At 43.3% G+C, this 22,390-nt stretch overlaps 1 protein-coding gene across 1 annotated transcript in view; it reads left to right on the top strand.

Moving 5' to 3' along the window:
- The window catches only part of SYN2 (synapsin II), a 350,053-nt gene extending 328,321 nt beyond the window's left edge, over positions 1-21,732 (top strand). Inside the window, exons 12-13 of the mRNA XM_088472716.1 lie at positions 8,306-8,546; positions 18,911-21,732. Coding sequence (XP_088328842.1) covers positions 8,306-8,546; positions 18,911-19,046 — 377 coding nt within the window. The 3' untranslated portion in view covers positions 19,047-21,732. The remainder of the gene's footprint in view (positions 1-8,305; positions 8,547-18,910) is intronic.
- The last annotated feature ends 658 nt before the right edge of the window (positions 21,733-22,390 follow it).

Raw genomic sequence — 22,390 nt, 5'->3', positions numbered from 1 at the left:
ACAAAATGTTTCTATCATTTATTTTAATCTCCAATTGGGTATGTGTTGTATGCTTTCATTTCAAAGTACATTGAGATCTTACATTTTGAATGAATTGGTGAATTTTGCTCACCTCTACTTACAGCAAATAAAACTACACTGCAAAAAAAGTTATCAGTTATGTTAAAAATAGTTATTACAAAAGTCCATGTCCATCTTTTGATGTCCTAAGGATAAATGGACATTGGAATACTGACTAACATCAGTTCTGTATACTCAACATGCCTCAAAGCAGGTGGAACTGTACAGCTATATTGCGGAGAAATTCCTGATGCTGGCAGTGCTCTGCTATACAGTAAGCATGGTACTGTATTCAGTTTTAGAGCTGCTGTAGTGAACACTTCTAACAGGCCAGTGTATTTATGAATTTGTGTCATTGGAGTATATTGTGGGTGTGACCTTAAAATTTGAAGCGATACTAATATTAAGTGCAAAACATGCCAGAGTTTGCCCATAATAATATTGCTGCTTTAAATTTCGAAGTCAAACTAGGCTTGCCTACCCTTCCGAATATCGGGTGCCGCTCCCGACCCCTCGGAAAGGCAGGCAAGCCTCCTGGCTGCCGCCTGCCACCCCCCACTACCTACTAGAAATCCCTGCAACGGCGGGGCCAGATGACGCAATTCGCTCTCAATCGCGTCATTGTGGCTCGGCCCCCTGCTTCACAATGCCTTTATTTTTGGCATTGTGAAGAGGGGGCGGGGCCACGATGATGCTATTGTGTGACTCCGCCCCTGGCCCCACCCCTAACATGGACCCCATTGCTCGGCCACGCCCCCCCACTGTTTGCAGGCATTCAGCTCCCTCCCGGAAGGAGGTAGCTGAATGTCGGCAAGTATGAGTCAAACCCACCACCGCTTTATAAGCATACTCAATTAACTTGAGACGTGGGACAGACTTTACAGAAATAGTGTCAGTGTTCAGTTTGAAATTTCTGAAACATTTCCAAAGAAAAATGAGGTGTTCTAACAATAATGGGCAGGTAAGAAAGAGTTAAGCTGGGTACACACTAGACGATATTTTTAATGATTTGGCCGATTCCGATGCATCGGAACATCAAATCGTTCAAAACGTGTAGTGTGAACCCACTGTCGTTTTCCGCTATCCCTCTGCCGTCGCTCCGGCAAGTGTGCATGCGCTTGCTGATGCCGACACTACTTCGGGTCTGTCGATTACGGGGTTGGTACTGGCCTTTAGTACCATGTCTCTTGCATTTTTTTTTTCTAGTACGAGGTATGTCTATAAAATAATGAGACTGTGATTCCACCTAGTAAACAAAGCAGTCATAACCGGTACTACCTGCATACGTAGTAACCTTGAACTTGTCTGAACCTGCATGACAAGCAGCAACACTCTATGACATTCAGTTGATTGTGAGTCGCCATTTAATTTTGTTGTGTTTTCTGTAGAGTGCTGAAAAAATGCTAAATTTAAAAGTTGAACAACGTGTCAATTTGAAATTTTTAGTAAAATTGCACAAAACACCAACAAAATGTTTTCAAATGCTTACTACGGCCTATGGGAATGACTGCCTGTCTCGTGCGCGTGGGGCACAAAAGATTCAGCGAGGGACGTGAGAATGTCGAAGATGATGAATGCCCTGGACGACATTGCACTTTAAGAACTGAAGAAAATGTAGAAAAAATCAGTCAGATTGTTCGAAAAGACCGCCGACTCAGTGTTTGAATGATAGCTGAATCTGTGAACATTGACAATGACACCACATGGAATATTTTGCGTGAGGATCTTAACATGACGAAAGTTTGTGCAAAGATGGTCCCAAGGGTTCTCACATCAGAGCAAAAAGAACGTTGCAAGGAATGTTGTGTTGACATTCTGCAGCAACTTGACGCAGATCCAAACCTGTTTCATAAAGTAATCACTTGTGATGAGACCTGGATCTTCCAGTACGATCCTGAAACCAAAAGACAGTCAGTGCTCTGGAAAACACGGTCATCACCCAGAATGAAAAAAGCTTGTCAAAGCAAGTCAAAATTCAAAGTAATGCTCATTGTTTTTTTCGATATCAAGGGTGTAATTTTGCAAGAATGGGTTCCAGAAGGCACAACAGTAACCAGCATTATTATAAGGAAGTTTTGAAAAAGCTGAGAGAAAGAGCCAGAAAGAAACGGCCGCAACTGTGGAAAAATGGTTTCATTCTTCACCAGGACAATGCGCCTGCTCACTAAGCACTTTCTGTGAAGTTATGACCGACAATCACATTACTACTCTTGAACATCCTCCATATTCACCCGATTTTGCACTTTGTGACTTTTATCTTTTCCCAAAATTTAAATAAGTGCTTAAAGGGACACATTATGAATCAGTTGATGCTGTACAGAAGAAAACGGCAGATATGTTGAAACAACTAACAGAAATGGATTTGCTCCATGCCTTCCACCAGTGGGAAACAAGACTACAGCGATGTATTAGTGAAAATGGGGAGTATATTGAAGGGAACAAACATATTTGTAATACAAATAACGAGACTGATTAAATAACTCATCTTTATTTATTTAATAGACATACCTCATATTTAATTCTACTTCATGCTGAAAATATAATTCACTGACAAAATTTGAATTGTAGGTTTTACTGTCTTTGATCCATTCCTGATGAGGGAATGTCTGCTTACAAGCCTGGAATATAAACTACAATTCAAATGCTACTTCATAGGTTTTCTGGTGTTACCAAGAGGTGTGTGTTGCACCAATGCACAATTTCTATAGGCTAAACATATGACAGACATCTATGAGGGGATTCAGTGGAAAATAGAAAAACTTCTAAACCATATTTGGTCTGATACAGAGCTGAATGTAAACCCATTTGCAGAGCGTATCTTGCATGTTTGCACTGCACATGCTCTGGAACCAAGCATAGGCAAGTACAGGCATTGCAGAGCCATACGTATTATATATCCACTTGTGGCTTAGTCACTGAGTGGGTGTAATTGGCCTTTAGCATGGCATTCTCATGTACAGAAAATTGGCTATTCATTTTGTCCCAGGGCTGTAGAGAGCAGTGATGGACCCGGGTCATGGGAGTGTTGATAAATCCGGGGGCAAAAAATGAAATACCGTATATACTCGAGTATAAGTCGACCCGAATATAAGCCGAGGTACCTAATTTAACCACAAAAAACTGGGAAAACTTATTGACTCCAGTATAAGCCTAAGCAGCTACTGGTAGTAATCCCCCCTGGTAGTGCCCCCAGTAGTAATATCCCCCCCCCTGGTAGTGCCCCAGTAGAAAGCCCCCCCGGAAGTGCCCCCAGTAGTAATCCCCCCCCCTGGACTGCCCCCAATAGTAGCCCCCCCCCCCAGTAGAGAGAGACGTAAAAAAAAAAAAAACACTTATCTGAAACCCCGCTCCTGGTCCCGACGCTGCTACCGGCTCCTCCGGCCGCTTTGCATTATGGAAGAGGTCATGACATCATGACGTCTCTCCCATTACCCACTGCGGGAGCCGGAAGATGGCTCCCCCACTCTCATCGGCTGCTAATTACAACAAACACACAGCTGTCGTTGCCGGCGGCTCTGTGTAGTGCTGACCGAACTCCGTCCGGTCAGCGCTACACACGCGGTGCAGCGGTGTCACAGAAACAGTCTGCACCGCGGCCCGCTGGTCCTGGAGCATCACTCGAGTATAAGCCGAGGGGGGGCTTTTTCAGCACAAAACATGTGCTGAAAGACTCGGCTTATACTCGAGTATTTATGGTAACTACTATGCACAGCAGCCTATGCCGAGGAGGGGGCATTCTTCCCCCTGCACTGCTGGTCCAGGCCTTTTCTGGGCCCCTTAAACAAGCCCATGCTCGGGTTATTAGTTTGGAACTGCAATCTCATGATTATGAGGGTTATCATCTGCAACCAACTTGTGTTCAACTCTGTATCAGGCCATTAATTAATTTGAGGTTTAACCCAACCAAAATTATTAAAATCCTCAGTTAGAAATAAATATTGCTAAATGGCACTCATGTCATTTTGTTGAAAATGTAAGTAATCCACTAGTTTTGATTAATGTAAAAGTCATAGAAGACTACTCCTAGGCTGACATCATTTTCAAGATGGGGCTGGTAACTAACTAGTAACTTGCACCCAGAAGCAATGACTAATACAGTATGCTTGTTGTACTGCTACTCGGGATGTAGTTTGGAAGCCGACGGTCTAAATCCCGACTGCCGGCTTCCAGACGTTCTAATCCCGGCGTGGTATTAATGACAGGCGTCTAAATCTAGACGCCTGTCATTTTACCAACGCCGGAAGACCGACGCCCGGCATCCCGATCGAAGTGATGCCAGGCGCGAACAGCCGCGGGGGTGGAGGGTTAGGTTTAGGTTTCCCAGGGGGGACTTAGGGTTAGGCACCCCCCCAGGAGGGTTAAGGTCAGGCTAGGTGAAGGGTGGGTTAGGGTTAGGCACCCCCGGGGGGAGGTTAGGCAACCCCCCGGGGTACTTAGGTTTAGGCACTTTGGGGGGAGGTTAGGGTTAGGCACCCCTAAGGAGGGTTAGGGTGTAGAATTAGGTTAGAACATACTTACCTTTTGACGATCGGGATTTTCACCCTTGCCGGGCTGCCGCTGTTGGTATTTGAACCACCGGACATGCGTCCGGCTGTAATACCTACTACACCCCTGCTACTCAGGCGGTCTCTAGACCCTGGCTCCAAGAGTCACGACCTCAAGTATCAAGTACACCATCCAGGGTCTTTCTGTAAGTAAATATATGTAACCCAGGGTCTTTTGGGAACCTGCAACATCCTTGCTGCTTTTACAAACATTGTCATTGTTAGCTGATAGTGCTGTGTTTCCTGCATCAGACCGCAGAGAGACTGTAGCATAGCAGAGAGCATTCTGTGGTAGCATCTATCACACTAGTTCAGAGGTTCCCAAACTAGGTCCTCAAGGCACGCTAACGGTCCAGGTTTTAAGGCTATCCATGGTTGAGCAAAGATGATTAAATCAAATTGACTGAGATACTAATTAAATCACTTGTGCTTAGGCATGGAAACCCTTAAAACCTGGACCTTTGGTGCCCTGGGGACCGAGTTTGGAAAGCACTGCACTAGTCATTAGACACACCTAGTAGAACAAGTAGGACCGTTATTGGAAATACATGGAGACAACCTTGATATCCAGAGTAACTGGGTAAGAAGCGTTAATAAGTAAACAAATATCTGTAGAATGAATTAGATGTCAAATAGATTGAGGACGAAAATTACATGTAAGACAATGGATGGAGAATTAATACTTTATTTATGATACAGTTAATAATCTTAACTAGTTAATTAATTGTCTTTGTATTTAATGAGTGCTGAGATTTTTTTGTATAGCGATGATTATTGCCTTATAAGTAAAATTCTAAAAAAATGAATCACTGTCCTGAAGATAACTCCTCTTCGTATCCCTCAGTCATGTCGTTCTGGATTAAACCAGTGCAGGAGTTTCTTAAATAGCAGAATCAGCTTGTTCAGACCACATCATGCAGACACTTGATATCAGCCGCAATGTTCTGCTAAACTAAGGAAGCACAACAGCTTCAAATAATGTCATTTCACAAACCTGCTGATCAGCTTACACAATGTTGTCCTAAATATAGACTTATATTAACTGCAAAGATAAAATATCAGCCTGGGTCATGTTATGGACAGAAGGTTAATATTGAATTGATTCATACATTGGAGTGTATAATTATCATTCACTGGTATCTAAATATAGCTCTTTAGGAAACTAATTACAAATTTCACAATTACGAACAGTTATAGTCAATATTATAAACTTTTCTTTTAATAGTGAAGGACAAAGACAATTTGCTTTTCCTAAGTGCAATGCCCGACCAGCTAAATGCAGTGTCTGTTCTTTATTCGCAGTCTTCATCATTAAAGGGGGACTCCCGGCCATGGTATTAGATACAAATAGGTGTTTTTGTATCAAGCAGTGAAAAGGGTGGAGAAGTTGTCCATAGCAACCAATCAGCTCCTACTGTACCTATTATTTTAAAGACTACTTGATAAATGCTACTTCAAAGCTAATTGGTTGCTATGGGCAACTTCTCCACTGGTCCACTGCTCCACGCTTTCATTGCTTGATACATGAACCCCATAGTTTGTTATATGCTTGTGTTGTCTAATAGTTACAGCAATGCCGACCAATCTCCCTGCCATAGTTCTTCCATAAAGTACAATGTGTGTTTATGATGTGTTCCAATTGTGATCCAATACTCCTGGATTTGTAGGCCAACATGGAAACCTCTAAATTGGCTCCAAATGTTGTATCTTTTGATGGAAGTTGTTGGGTAATGATAGAGCCATCTTTGCTGAACAGGGCCTGGATGCACAAGGGTCCCAAGTTATACTCCTACATGCTAAAATTAGAATATTTAACAGGACAAGATTATTTATTTGAGATGAAAAAGATTGAGAAAGAAGATGATATATTTAGGGTTACCTGAATTACAATTGGCCACTGAGCAAAAGGGTTTCATCTTACTGAGGAAGTACCAGTAATCAGGATTTGCCCTAAACTTGCAATGGTGATGTCCTGTGCACCTCCCAGGTACCCTTAAAAAAAGGAAATTGCATTTCTATTGTAAAAGCTTTTTGAACAATGTCATGATTAATAAAAAAAAAAAAACAAGTAAGGCGCTAAGTGCGTTGAAAATGAAATTAAATCCAAGTGGTACTACATTAGGTGGTGATGATTTCATCTTTTGTACGTTTCTAGTTGCTTATTCTATTTTGCAAAAGTATTTGCACATTGATTCACAGGGGTAATTGTAATATTCAATTCAATGTGAATACATACAGATGCCCCCAAGGTCATTGTGGCTGATCACGCCACAAACGTGCGTGCGCATTGTGACATGCGCCACGGTACGCTATGGCGCGTCCCCGATCGTTGGAGTGCATCTACATTCATTCCTATGAAGATGCAAATGCGCGTCTCCGATCGTGGGAGTTCGTCTCGTGTCACGCGTGGCGCAATTCGCTGCGCTACAGGCAATGATGTAGCTGGGCATCTCTGTATACCTCTGAATGAGCTAGGTAGACCAACATCTGCATTTATGCAAGTACTATACAGAGCTGCGTGCTTGCATGTTTTGCACTTTCCTTAATTACCTTTTATATTGGTAAAGTATCTGCGGGTAAAATTCCCTTTAATATATGCTTTGGGTCAGCAGAGTATAGAAGTCTATGGAAGTGTATTAGAGGTAGTGATCATCATGTCACCCTTTACTGAGCAGCCTTATGATGAATTACAAAACATATATATGTAATACTAGTAGCTACGTATTGTTACATAGTAATTATTGCTTATGATCGTCTCTAAGTGGAATCCTTTCAAAATGAATTGTGGTAAAAAAAATAGGTATTAGAGATTTATTTCCAAAGTAATTATGGTCTGATGAATGAATGAAATGATTCTAATTGCTGTTTCCTGCTCATAAAGTACGTTTTGAGAGTGGATTTTCTACATATTTTTATTTTATTTTTCATCGGACAGTAACTATGGCCTAGAAGAGGTCTTATTCATCACCTATCAAACTACAAGATTGTTGGGGGGTTTTTATTCCTAGGAGCCCTGCCAAAGAAAAGCCAATGTTTAAATGTTTTACTCGGTGCTCCCTAATTGGAATACTCATATTCTTGTTGGGACAAATATGTTCCTATTTTGCAGATAGGACACTTGCCAGTAAGCATACATTTTTATATTTTCCTTTCAGCTCTTTATATGGACCTTAACCTTTTCATCAGCATTTAATTGAATCTAAATGTTTTACAACATTGAACACTATATTTACACGTGGTGCAATAACCATTATCCCAGAGTCCAAACAAGTAACCTATTATCTCTACAAGCGATATAAAGTGTAACATGTAAACTCACGCCAACATTTAATGTTTTGTAAACATATACCCGAAAAGTACAGGGAAAGTTTAATATCTGGCCATGTATAATAACTAAAATTACATCATCATGTTGTGAGACCAGTAAAACCAGTAACTTAATGCATGATGCAATGTCAGAGAAATTACATAGTTTATTCAGGACAATGTCTATAACACATTCTGGATTCTTATCACAGGATGTTATATTGTGCAACAGTCTGCAAGGCAATGGAAATAATATGGTTAAACATGCCGGATTACATGAGTTTAACACATGTGTCGTAGACTTGCTTTTCTCTGGCTATCATGGGTGATAAAGAGGTTGTTTTAGATCCTATTAATGCTGCAACAATGTGAAGTTTTTCTTGTACTAAACCTAGGGGGCACAGTGCAACCCCAAGGATTGCAATCAGACAGCCACCCGCCACTCCCTCATCTGGATACACAAAGGTCTCCTGGTCAGGATCTGCTTCCACAGAATGATCCACAAGGCCCACCATCTGCCACAGCTCAAGACCCCCGTTCTGTAGGACAGACGCCTCCTAATGCCGGCAATGTGGAACCTCAATCCAGCCTTCCTATGGAGCCACCTGAAAAAGCCAAACCTCATCCACAGCTGAAGTAAGACCATGTTCAAATCAAATCATTTGCAATTTGCTTGTTAAAGTTAGCATATACTAATAAATATACATTGACAATAATACTTTTAGGGCAACACACATAAAACAATAGCAGTTGATGCCTGTGGTGGAGACAGGAAGCTAGTGGCAGTAGTGGCTGACAGCACCATCAGATGCGCCCAACAGTGTCCAGCTGAATCCGGCACATTCAGCTCTTGCATAAACACAATGGGCTGATACAGAGATGAATATAACTCTGCTTGGGGAACATACCATGCGTGGTTTTGCATGCACCCGGTGAGAAGCCTATGCAACAATGCGTGATGCAGAGTTATATGCAAACTGAACGCATCTTGCATTGTAACTGAAGGGCAGTAACAGGGTTGCAATGGGTCTTGTTGGGAATAGATATTTTGCACCTATTATAGGACTGGTGCAAGTGTGAACGGATAATAGTGATGCTATGAAACTAAGTATACGGGTAGGGGTAGTTCAGCCGCAGTGATGCGTACAGCACTGCACATGAGCGGATATAAGCATTTAGTTGTTCATGCTATGCTGGATCAATTACAGCCGACCTGCAGTGAGCTCTGAATCAGCACCAATATGACCTGAGCCAAGCTTGACCAACCTGTGGCTCGCCAGCTGTTGTGAATTACAAGTCCAAGCATGCCCTCCCGCTGATCAGCTTTTAAAGCATCCTGGGAGTTGTAGTTTTAGAACACTTGGAGAGCCACCGGTTGGCTAGACCTGACCTGACCCCTTGAGGATTACATTTGGCCTGGTTTAAAAAGCACAAGCAAGGATTTCCACAAAAGTGCGTTGGGTTTTCAGAGCAAGTTGGCGACGTTTGTGTCAGTTTGCACCAAGAGATGAGAGGGGATAGCAAAGTATGGAGTAGGCACATGGTGCACCTTGTTGGCAGAGCACTGAAGAAGCTAGATTTCCTTTTGTGGGGAAAAATTATTGGAAGGAGATAAATACTCAGTGAGCATCTCCAGGTTTTAGCACACACTTCTAGTAGGACATGCCCCTTTAGCCACAGTCCATCGGAATTGCTCTGGGAAAATTGGACTATTAGGGTGCGTGATGAGTGCTCTCAGTCACCGTTACTTAGCACCTAATCATAAAGTAATAAGGCCTGCTACCTCTTCCTGATTTATGCCACATTAGTGGCTTCCTGACTAGGGGTGTGTAATGACTGCTAAGCTGTAGTGATGGTGATTCAACAACAGGACAACCCCACACTGCTTTCTGTCTGGAACTGTAAGTGCATCAGCTTTAGCTGTTAATTAGAGTGATTGTGAAATTAGCTTTATAACTTTCATACAATAGTTATTCTCACTAAGGGGGAGATGTACTAAGCCTTGGATAGAGGTAAAGTGGAGAGAGATAAGGTACCAACCAATCAGCTCCTAGCTGTAATTTCACAGGCTGTGTTTGAATAATGACAGAGGAGCTGATTGGTTTGTACTTTATTTCTCTCCACTATCACTCTCCAAGGCTTAGTACATCTACCCCTAAATGAGAAGATTGGCAATTTGTGAACGATTTGCATCTCCTTAGTGTTTCCATTCTTGTTTTGTCATACTGCTGTCACTAGTATTCTGTACTAAGCATATGTTTGTGCCGCTTTTTGTAATTCATGAAGTATGTGTTATAATGGTGCGTACACACGGTACGATTAAAATGCACGATATGAATGATAACAATATCGATCATAACGTTATCGTTCATATCGTGCATTTATCGGTGCCTTCAACCCACCAACGAGCTGCGTTTCGTAGACACGTATGGATGATAACGATATCGTCCATCGCCCGTGAGGTCGTTCAAAGATATCGTTATCATTGACGATCGTCCCTTGTGTATGCACCATTAGTTAAAGATGGAATGGAAACAGAATTTGATGGCAGATGAGAACCACTTGGCCCATCTAGTCTGCCCTAAAGATGACTACTTGGCCATAATGTCTGGGAGACTAGGGTAGGGAGCAGGCAATCTAGTGACTAGGTGCTTACCTGCCTGCAAGGTGGGCAATGTTGTGCTGTGATAATTGGAGGCACGGCTACCTCAGTGAAGAGGTGCATGTTGCAGAAATTAGCATCACTATGGGCCTTGTCGCACCTATTTGGTGACACATAAGCCATCATCAGATCATGTCCACCTCTTGTTTTCATACCTAACTTCTTCATTTCTAGGAAGCAATGTATGAATCTAGGCCAGTAAGTCTTAAGCACAGTTTCTAGGTAAAAACTGTGGTCACGCATCACAGCTTCAGGGTGTGACCGATAAGCCGCCCCTTAGCCACCTCCCTTCCCCTACAACTCCTAAACAGTGGCACATGACTGCCCTACCTCATTAAGCTTTAATGGGGTTTGTGTTTCCTTCAGGATTTTCTTTTAGTTGGCATTGGATGTGAAAACGACACGTGTAAATCCCATGATAACGGTGTTCTTAGTAGATTCTTTGAGAATGCAGCAACTGTGATAAGACTTGTCAGGCATTCTCCAAGTCTTGTAACTTAAGTAGATTTACAATGAACATCATGTAACTAGAATGTAGAGCTTTGCATAAAAAATGGTCTTGTGTGAAACATACCTTGTACACGTGATTATATTTACATTTATGCAATTGTCAGTGAAAATACCTTATCAGAAAAAAGGCATTCATGGCCTTCGATATTGCAACACTACTCATTTTCTCTGATTGTAACCATAGCAGCTACAGACACGATTTTGTGAACTTCCTGGCTCAATATATACAGGCAGCAATCACATGTGTTATTGTGTATCTCTGCTGCCAACATTCTTAAAGCCTTTGATGTACAGCCATGGCCAAAAGTTTTGAGAATGACACAAGTATTGGTTTTCACAAAGTTTGCTGCTTCAGTGGTTATAAACCTTTTTGTCCGATGTTACTATGGTATACTGAAGTAAAATTACAAACATTTCATAAGTGTCAAAGGCCTTTATTGACAATTACATTAAGTTTATGCAAAGAGTCAATATTTGCAGTGTTGACCCTTCTTTTTCAAGACCTCTGCAATTCGCCCTGGCATGCTGTCGATCAACTTCTGGGCCACATACTGACTGATGGCCGCCCATTCTTGCCTAATCAATGCTTGGAGTTTGACAGAATTTGTGGGTTTTTGTTTGTCCATCTGCCACTTGAGGATTCACCACAAGTTCTCAATGGGATTAAGGTCTGGGGAATTTCCTGGCTATGGACCCAAATTTTGATGTTTTGTTCCCCGAGCCACTTAGTTATCATTTTGCCTTATGGCAAGGTGCTCCATCATGCTGGAAAACACATTGTTCATCACCAAACTGTTCTTGGATGGTTGGGAGAAGTTGCTCTTGGAGGATGTTTTGATACCATTCTTTATTCATGGCTGTGTTCTTAGGGAAAATTGTGAGTGAGCCCCACTGCCTTGGCTGAGAAGCAACCCCACACATGAATGGTCTCAGGATGCTTTACTGTTGGCATGACACAGGACTGAAAGTAGCACTCACCTTTCCATCTCCGGACAAGCATTTTTTCAGATGCCCCAAACAATCTGAAAGGGGATTCATCAGAGAAAATAACTTTACCCCAGTCTTCAGCAGTCCAATCCCTGTACCTTTTGAAGAAAATCAGTCTGTCCCTGATGTTTTTCCTGGAGAGAAGTGGCTTCTTTGCTGTCTTTCTTGACACCAGATCATCCTCCAAAAGTCTTCGTCCTGTGTCATGCCAACTGTAAAGCATCCAGAGACAATTCATGTGTGGTGTTGCTTCTTAAGCCAAGGCAGTGGGCTCACTCACAATTTTGCCCAAGAACACAGCCATGAATAAAGAATGGTACCAAAACATCCTCCAAGAGCAACTTCTCCCAACCATCCAAGAATAGTTTGGTGACGAACAATGCCTATATGATGGAGCACCTTGCCATAAGGCAAAAGTGATACCTAAGTGGCTCAGGGACCAAATATCCACATTTTAGGTGCATGGCCAGGAAATTCCCAAGACCTTAATCCCACTGAGAACTTGTGGTGAATCCTCAAGAGGCAGGTGGACAAACAGAAACCCACAAATTCTGACAAACTCCAAGCATTGATTAGGCAGAAATGGGCGGCCATCAGTCAGTATGTGGCCCAGAATTTTATTGACAGCATGCCAGGGCGAATCACTGAGTTCTTGAAAAAGAAGGGTCAACACAATATTGACTCTCTACATAAACGTAATGTAATTGTCAATAAAAGCCTTTGAAATGCTTGTAATTTTACTTCAGTATACCATAGTAATATCTGACAAAGGTCTAAAAACACTGAAGCAGCAAACTTTGTGAAAACCAATACTTGTGTCATTCTCAAAACTTTTGGCCATGGCTGTATATGTTACAGGAGTGAACATAATATATATAATATATATTATCCACAAACAATACTATCGATTGATGTATCTATCAATTTATCTTTCTTATCTCAAGATACAAATTCCCAGTGATGTTGTACATAGGCTCCATCAAAGCCATTTATCTCTTATCACTGGAGTTATAACACAATAGTACTGTACTTCAGCATACCTCACAATAGTCCCAATTTTTCTATGACTGACCCATTTCCGGTTGTGAAACGGCATGCAGCCAGACTGGAAAGTGCCTTGCTCTTTACAAACCGGGGGATGATCCTGGCGGCTCAATGACTTAGCTAATCTTGTCCCAGTTTTCTATTTGTTAATATTGGGAGGTATGCATTGGAAAACTTAATGCCTATTCAAATGGATCTTCTCTGTATGGCACGACCATGGTTGACGTAGCAAATATATACTCACCCTCAAAACGTATAGTACAGATTTTAAATAAGAAAATGACTAGGCAACATCAGTGCAAACAAAACGGAGGTGGATTATGATGGAGCAAATGCCCAGGTGACACACTTATAGGCTGCACCCGCTTCTATGGGGTTCTTGTTAATGGATGTAATTACACAGATGCCATTGTAATTTCCCACTTCTGCTAGAATCACTGGTGTGAAATATCTCATCGCCTACATGCATTAGAAGATAGCAATACAGCTACTAATGCCTGCGTCCCTTTTCAGGATTTTGGGTGCATTTAGAGTCTTCTTAGGGGTATTAGTAGGTTACAGTCAGCAAGGTAGCTGCTATCACATCTCAGCTGACTGGCTGAAGTGATAATTGAATTAGTAAGTTGAGTGGTACAAGTGGGAGGCATAGGCCCCATTATAGGAGATACAGATGTGTCCTCCATCGCTGTTGCTGTAGCCCTTCTAGTTACGCCGCAAATGCATCTTATTCACAATGCGACGCACAATCAGACTTTGCTGATTATACTGATATGCGGCACGTGTATGATCAATGTGTGACTGCAGCTGCACCTGTATACGAAATGCTATGTTACAGGGTCAGCGATTGTTTTCCGCACCACGTTCTGTTGTGACGATTTTACAGATTCTGTTGCGCACAGAATATACACACGCCGCATATCATATTAACAGTAGTCTGCTTGTGCGTCTTATTCGCTTCACATCGCGAATAAGTCGCACTTGCGGTGAAAAAGACACCCAACGCCGGCCGAGGTGCACAGGAGCCGGCAGCTCTCATGCGCCCTTTGTGACGGGACTTACACCGCACAGAGAATAGACGAGGAAGGGCATACAGTGTCTGTAGATAGGGATGTGCTATATTATACCCCTTTTACACCGGAGCTAAAACCCGGGTTATTGCAGGGTTAACCCTGGTAGCTCCTTGGTGTAAAAGGGGACAGGGTTGGATTCCCGGGTCAAGTGACCCGGCATTCCAACCCAGGTAACTAGCAGGGTTTAACCCAGGAGTAACCCTGCAGTGTGAACGGTGCGCTTCGGGTCACGATGACCTGGAGCGTGCCGCATGCCGGCCGATTGGTCCGGCTTCAGTGGCACTTGGAGATGACGTCATCTCCAAGCGTCCACTTCAACGGCGGAAAAGCTGGGTCTATGCAGACCCGGCTCCGGTGTGAACGGTGCCGACTCGGGAATATCCTGGGTTGGCGCCAGCTAAATTCTGGGTCTGATCCGGATTGGAACCCTGTTCCAACTCTGGGTCAGACCCGGAATTTAGGTGTAAAAGTGGGATTAGAAAGGTTATATGTTCTAATTTATCCTGACTTTCCAATCAGGAGTGCTGTGAGGAGTGCAGACTAATGTTTTAAGACATAGCACATGATCATGATACATCATTAAAACAATTTTAAACTAAAAATCTAATTATTACATTGGATTTCCTCTTTTTCAATCTCTAATGGTAAAGTTATAGTTTGCACACTCAGATTCTGGTACGTCAACTTTTTCTTTAATTAGAAGCCTTATCTTTGACTTTCACACCTGACAGCCCATTATGTAATAGTACAAAGTGATCTTTCCTCATTTTGCAATCAGTGCTAAGTACTTGTATTATTAGAAACATATCCGATCACGTGAGTGCAGTGCGGTTATTTACTGGGAGATGTCATTCAAGAAAGGGGAAGTGCTTCCTAGTGACTATTGTGAATATACAGTGTATTCCCTCGGTTAGATTTCTCCTGACTTATAAAAACTTAAATATTCTTCAGTAAAAAAACAACTGTTATATTACACCCTAGTGCCATGTACATCATTAATTAAAATAATTACCCCTTTACTCTACTAGCCCTCCGTGTTAAAGACTTTTTAATAAAATCAATAATACACCGTATTGTCCATTGTTATGTGCTATAGTGCTTCCTTTTTGCAATGAGGGATGCAGTTTTGCTAAATGATCGGTCCCACAGGATGCGCTGTGATGACCAATATGATTTGACTGAGTGTGCCACAGCCAATAGCAATCCTGCAGTGTCTTCCCATCCAATCGTCGCTTGAGGCCTCCCTTCCTCCTTGACAGCCAGCGCTCTGCAACTTGCATCTAGCTCGATGACAAAATAACAAGTAGCCATCGATGGTTACCAACTATGTAATGGATGACCATTGATAGTTTCACCAACCGATGGTCATCCCTGTTTTTTGACTGACTGACCTGTGGGCCAACCAGAACCTGGGGACGGTGCTTCGCGGGTGCCGGGGTCGGAGCTGTGCTCCATGTCCAGGCACCTTGTAAAAAAAAAAACATTCAGTTATGCTTAGACATCGATGGAGAGACACCATCTGGTTCTCCCCCATCAATGGCAAAAGCATTCAACATCAGCCATAAACCATCCACCTCACCAGGCTCTGCACCCCATCTCCCTGGGCTCTGCACACATTCCCCACTGTCCACTCTGTAACACCTCATGGCTGCAACAGCAGCATTGTTCCCCCATCATGTCAGTGTTGCATGCCGCCTCCAGCAGCCTGGGGCAGTGCACACACGCCATTGTGCGCTTCATCCCCGACTCTTTCAGTCAGCAGGCTGTCTGTACGCCAGAGGCCCGGAAGGTGGACACTGCCAGGGCCAGGAGGGAGCTGGAACGCTACACCCGGATGCTGTGGGACAAGCTGGTGGTATTTAACACTACCTTGCCATGCAGCGAGCAGTAGAGTTAAATAGCAGGAATTTTTTTCTCATCCGGGAACACAGATGAATGAAGAGAATCTGTGGGAGGGGGCGGTGAGTGGGAGGGATGGGGCTGGGGCCAGGAGACAAACATTACTGCTCGGCGATGTTGATAGATGCCAGGATGACCTGGCTAGTTTGGACCTTCACAACAAGATGTTATACAAAGCCCATACATTTTGTATGGGAGGCAGAAATCCACAGAGCGCTGCTCATTACAATTAGACAAGATGTGGTATCTGCCTTAATAGATACTGGAAAGGTGCTTAAGCACCTTTTTATAATTAGAATAGAGTAATACATTGCTTATCACTCGTTATTAAACGTGGCCCTAAGCTCAGTATTTGCAAGTTTCCATCATAATCCTGATTTCCTAGAGTCTTTAGTGTAGAGTTATCTTTTCTAGAGCTGTAAATAACTAAGTTACCACCAGGAGGTGATCTAGAGGTGCAGTTGCACTGTGTAAATTTACGTCTCATATAAACTTTATCTCACAGCACATGTGCACAACTTGCACTATTATTTTCACTTGCATGTATTTAAGAACTGTATCCCCCTGTGCAGGGGCGGAACTAGCGGCCGTGCAACTGGTGCATTGCACCGGGGCCCATAGCTATGAAAGGGCCTACAGGCGACAGCTTTATAATGAGTCAAAGTGACTAGTACCCCTTTCACATCACAAAGTAATCCAGTATATTGCTGGGTCAACCCAGGTCGAGGTGCAGTGTGAACGCGCCAACAGAAAAATTGCTGGGTCCGGCAACACAGCATTTCAACCCTGCAATTAACCAGAATTGAACTCAGGAATAAGCCGGGTTGATGTGCAGTGTGAACGGGCCCAACCCGGGTTATTCAACCCAGGGCTCAGCAAACACCACTGATTGGCTGTTCCTGGGTCTCACTTGATGATGTCAGCAGCCAAACACACAGGCAGCACACTGCAGACAACAGCAGAGGCAGTATTCTGGCAGCCTGGAGGGCTTTAATACCACTACTGTCATTACAGTGAAGGCTGATTGGAGTGAAGAAGAAGTGAACTGTACACTATGCTGCCTGAAGCTGCACCATGCTCTCACTGGCTGAAGCAAACAGCAGTAAAGCACAAACATGAACTCAGGGCTACACAGTGGTAATCCATCAGCCATGATTCCTGCGATGCTGTGAGCATGTCCCCACCCCTCCTTTCTTACCTTTTGTGATTTTATCTTTATCTTTGTGAGCCTGAAAAAGTCATTTTTAATGATATCCATAGGGTTTTACATGGCTGACCTGGGTTCAGTGTGAACAGGGCCAACCCGGGAATAGCCCTGGTCGAAGGTGCAGTGTGAAAGGGGTCTGATCCGGGTCACAGCTGAGTTGGACCAGTGTTCAAAATCCCAGGTCAGAGCAAAGTTTGCGATGTGAAAGGGGTATCATTAATACACTGCCACTCTGTGGGCCGTGACTGGTCGGTCCACCCGAGGAGGTGCTGGACTGGCAGCGGAACCTCTCAACATTTCTGGCTCCTCCTCTCTGCCTTCTGAGTGACTGTGACTGCCCGAGTGCTATGGGTGAGGCGGTCCTGCTCTTGCTGCCAGGGATGATGGATGACACCGGCGGATAGGAGGAGCTGCCATGCCCCTGCCCGCACAGTGCAGCCATCTCACAGCTTGAGCTAAGCCAGTCACAGTGGCGTGGACCCCAGCAGTAGGTAAATGTATGTTAGTCATATTGAGACAGTGGGTAATAGAGTGCCCTTGCCGGCCACCTCACAGTCATGCCAGCCATGCAGTTCTGGCACGGGCCCAGGCCCCCCTGTACCTCCATCATTTCCGCTTGCTCTGCACTGCCTCTTCCTGTCACCCACTTCCTCTCCCTTTTACCCTCTGCCTCTACACGTCACCCACTGCCTCTTCACCCTCTGCTTCTACCTGTTGGGCGGGGGGGGGGCAAATATTTTTGCACCTGGGCCCACCACTCGCAAGTTCTGCGACTGCCCCTTCACTTGGATAAGCAGAACAATACTGTAGGTGCTTATGTGCAGACACAGGTTATACACGCACCTCTCAGATGCATTTTATATTGCATTACATGTATCTTTGAAATGTGTTCCTTATCCAGTACAATTTCTGTACCGACACCAGACGGTCACCATTTTCAAGTTGATGATGATGACTGTCACACCTTTGCTTCAGATGCATCTATAGACTAGATTTAAGATTATATGGGTGGATTCAATTGTTTTCGCGGTTTCATGATCTCCCGTCTAAAGTGACGGGAGATCGCAGGGTGCTATTCAATTGTTACTGCTTTTCGCGCTGATCTCACCCAAAGTGGTCAGGTTTAGCCGTGTAAATCGGCTTCCCCCGACCAAAGTGTTTGGCGCGATCGCGAAAAGTGCTGTTTGGGCGACCAAACAGGTCACTTTTTCTCCCATTTCCCCCTGGGTCTGCGAGCTGAAATGGAGCGCTGGCAGCTGATCGCGCCCGACAGGAGCAACAATTGATTAGATCCATCGGGCGCGAAGGGGGCTGGAAACAATTGAATTCCGCCCTATGTATCTTAAACTGCATGTACAGTATCTCAAAATGTAGTAATGGAAATGAAAGTCTGAAAGTGCATATACAGTAGAAGCAATATAAACATACATTCATGACAAAGTATTATAAAGAGCTTGTTCTTAGGGTTTTCGAAAATGGTAAAGGGTGCATTTTAAATTGTAATTTTATTAAATGCTCTTCAATGGTTAGACCTAGATTAATTGACGGGCAGAAAGTTATAATGATGCCATATTTGTCATCCAGTGCAAATTTAGCAATATTTCTTTATTCCTTTACTTAGCAAGTCTCAGTCTCTGACCAACGCCTTCAACTTCACCCAGTCATCATTCTTCCGTTCATCAACTAACGAGGACGAAGCCAAAGCGGACAGCATCCGAAACATGAGGAAATCCTTTGCCAGTCTATTCTCTGATTAGCTGAGTGACACAATCATTATCCGTGGTTGTCCCGCCCCTTCTGCTTCAGGAAGTAGGATATGGTCTAAAAAGAAAATAAACAGCCTATTTGAAGACCTCTATTAGCCAAATGCTGCTTAGCAAATATACCCAATACTGGTACATATCTTTAGTAAGGTCATTAATGCTCAATACAAACCATTTTAGTTTTCAGATTAACATGATCTAAGGGTATATGGGCCCAGGACCAATGTGCTTCAATATGTACTCCTTGGCCTTTAGGCCAGTGGTGTCCAATCGAAATTCAATGTTGGCCCTAGTTCCGAAAAATGTTCACATTTGCCAATTTACAAAGACTTTGCAAACAGCAATACATTTGCAATATTAATTTTAAGTCTAGAATACAGAAGTGACATCCATCTTTCATACTCTTCCTCACTTGCTTGTTTCTGCTCATGTGCTTCCTTACCCCCTACTTGTCTGTTCTCTCTGCCTTGTCTCTTGCTTCTCCACTTACCTAACTTCTGCACCCAGTCTTCCTGGGCTTTGCATGCACTGATGGATGTCTGCTGTTTTAGAGAGATAAATATTTCCCGTTCTCTAAACTCTAAGGTGCACTGTCTCATCCTTGTTTACAACAACAGTAGAGTTTATTCATGATACGTGCCTAGCGACAGATCTGTTGGACACTGATGCTCTAGAATATTGAAGCAGTTGTTGAGGCATATATCTCTCCATGTTCCCTTGTTGTTTGTATCGTCTATCCATTCTGTATCTGACTTCTCCATCCTAATGAGTCCAGCTGTTACAGGTTCTCTGCAAGCTCCACAGATACTGTATATAAGGCCTGCTAAAACACTGGAGATTGCCATAGCTCCCAGTGTTCTGTATCTAGCCCTACTTCGTGTCCTTGGACCTTAAGTTGCTGCATGCTTGTCTCATGTTTGTGACCGTCTGCCTTTCTACTTTGTTTTTATGTTTGTTTCATTGAGTATCCTGTTTTCTCTATCCCATTGTTTAGCATATGACTACCTTATTCTGATTTTGTTGCTAACTTCCTGTTTACCTGTCCTGGTGCTGTTACCCTCAGCTTACCCTACTGTTGTTCTGACGTTCCTTGTACTAAGTCCTTAGGGCAGTGGTTCCCAAACTTTCTTGAATCACGGCACCCTAGAGCAGGGGTGGCCAACCAGTCAAAGGCAAAGAGCCAAAATATATATGTAGTCAAGCAAAAGAGCTGATACCATGCACGCGGGCAAAAATGGGGTATGGCCCAGCTGTCACAAGCTCACGCCCCATTTTTGTGCGCACGCCTTTGGTATGACATTTGCAGGAGCATGACCTTATGCAATGCCCCCCAGTAGTTGTGCCCCTTCTGCAATGCCCCCTGTAGCTGTGCCCATTAAGCAATGTCTCCAGCAGTTGTGCCCCTCCTGCAATGCTCCCTGTAGTAGTGCCCCCTATGGAGTGCCCCCAGCACTCTCCCCCTCCCCGTCCACACCCCTATGAAGAAACGTACCTTCATGCTGGCACCGCTCCACGCCGCCAGGGCTCCCGAGTCCCGCCGTCGCTGCTGCTGCTTCCGCCGTCTGCTGGATCTAACTGGATCCAGCAGACTCGCAGGCTCCTCACATCGCGGGTGACGTCATGACATCACTCGCGCACTGTATTACTGGGAACGCTGGCCTCTGAAGTGATCAGAGGCTTCTTTAGTCTCTGATGGCTTTAGAGACCAGCGTTGTCAGTACTAATGGGGGTCTGACGAGCTAGGAGCCGTATTAGAAGCTCAAAAGAGCCTTATGCGGCTTGAGAGCCGCGGGTTGGCCACCCCTGCCCTAGAGTATTAAAAAAAAAAAAAAAATGTTCATGGCACATCTAAGCCAAAACTGTGTTATTGAGAAATTCTGAAAAAAATTATTGTTAATTGTGCTTACCTGTCATCCTTAGGTTCAGTTGTGCGGTGGTGGACAGGGTTGTGCTTCTGTTTGTCTACATCATTTATGTTTTTGCCACTTACATTGACCATAAATAGTTTTATTTGATGCTGGACCACCAACCTGATCCACCCCTGAGAGTGTCCCACGGCACCCAGTCTAGGAACCACTGCCTTGGGGCATCCAAATAGCTGAGGGCAGTACAGAGAGTAAGTTTGGGGGGTGGTGAAGGTGGTGTAGAAAAACACTATGTATGTGCAATTGTATTATTTTTAATAATACATTTTATATATGTACCAAATTCTGCAACATTCTACTGGGTAACAATTGGAACTGGATGTGATATTAATATAGAAGAAAAAAAAAAACTTACAAACTCTACAGTAGATAGTAATGGTCCTGCCCTGAAAGAACTAATAAAACATGAAAATATAATCTATATAACAACCACAACTTATTAAAGGCTTCATGTTAAATAAACAGTAAATCACTTGCATTGGAAGAGCAGTGTAATGGCAGTATACCGTAGTAATATAAGACACTTGCAAGCCAGTTTAGAGTGTTGTGTATAAAAAGCATTATGTTATTTTTACTTTGCTTCTTGCTGCCCTTTCATATCATATTTTTGGCTTGTATGAAACCAACTGCCGAGATATTAAAACAAAGTACTGCAAAATACTGAAAACGCCAAACAACGTTTTCGTTACTGTCTATTGCTATTCATGTTGTGTCAATTTATATATTAATAAAAATACTGATGATATGCATTAAGATCTGTGCAGAATAAAAATAATTGCTTACATTTATTTGCTGTCTCTCTTTTTCTTGGTAAATGAATAATGCATACTGCAGACTTACATCTCCATAACATCAAAATGGTTTTCCACCTTCACAGAATAAATGGGTATTCCCACTTCCCTTCCCAGTTATAGTACATTAATGGAGTCCCTCCTCTGTGATTCCCACAACTTGTGCAATTCAATAGGGACCCGGATATTACATACTGTATAGCTAGTAATGTCTGCAAAATATGTTCACCGCTTTCAGTTCTGTTGGTATCTTGACAGATCTGACTCAGGGGGGTAAATTTATTAAGAGTCGAGTTTGGTTGAGAATAAACGCGAGCAGGTTCGCACGAACATGCGCGAGTATTCCCAGACCAAACTCGCAAATTTACCAAGATTCGAGTTTGACTAAATCGTGTTTTACAATGGCGAAAGCAAATGAGTTTTGTCCCAAACACATGCAAGACACAACACGCATGTCTACGTAGTTTCACGACATGGGCGACAATGGAAGTGTGTTTTTAAATCATGCACGAGAATGCACGCATCATCCTGGAAATGTTCTGATTGGTTGAAGCAGTTAAGGCGCATATCCACTACACGATATAAATAAACGATTGAACGATAACAATATCATCGTTCATCG

This window comes from Taudactylus pleione, unplaced genomic scaffold (assembly GCF_031769625.1).
Source record: "Taudactylus pleione unplaced genomic scaffold, aTauple2 ptg000128l, whole genome shotgun sequence".
NCBI lineage: Eukaryota > Metazoa > Chordata > Amphibia > Anura > Myobatrachidae > Taudactylus > Taudactylus pleione.
Note: the sequence above shows the minus strand (reverse complement) of the source record. Positions and strands in the feature narration are given on the sequence as shown.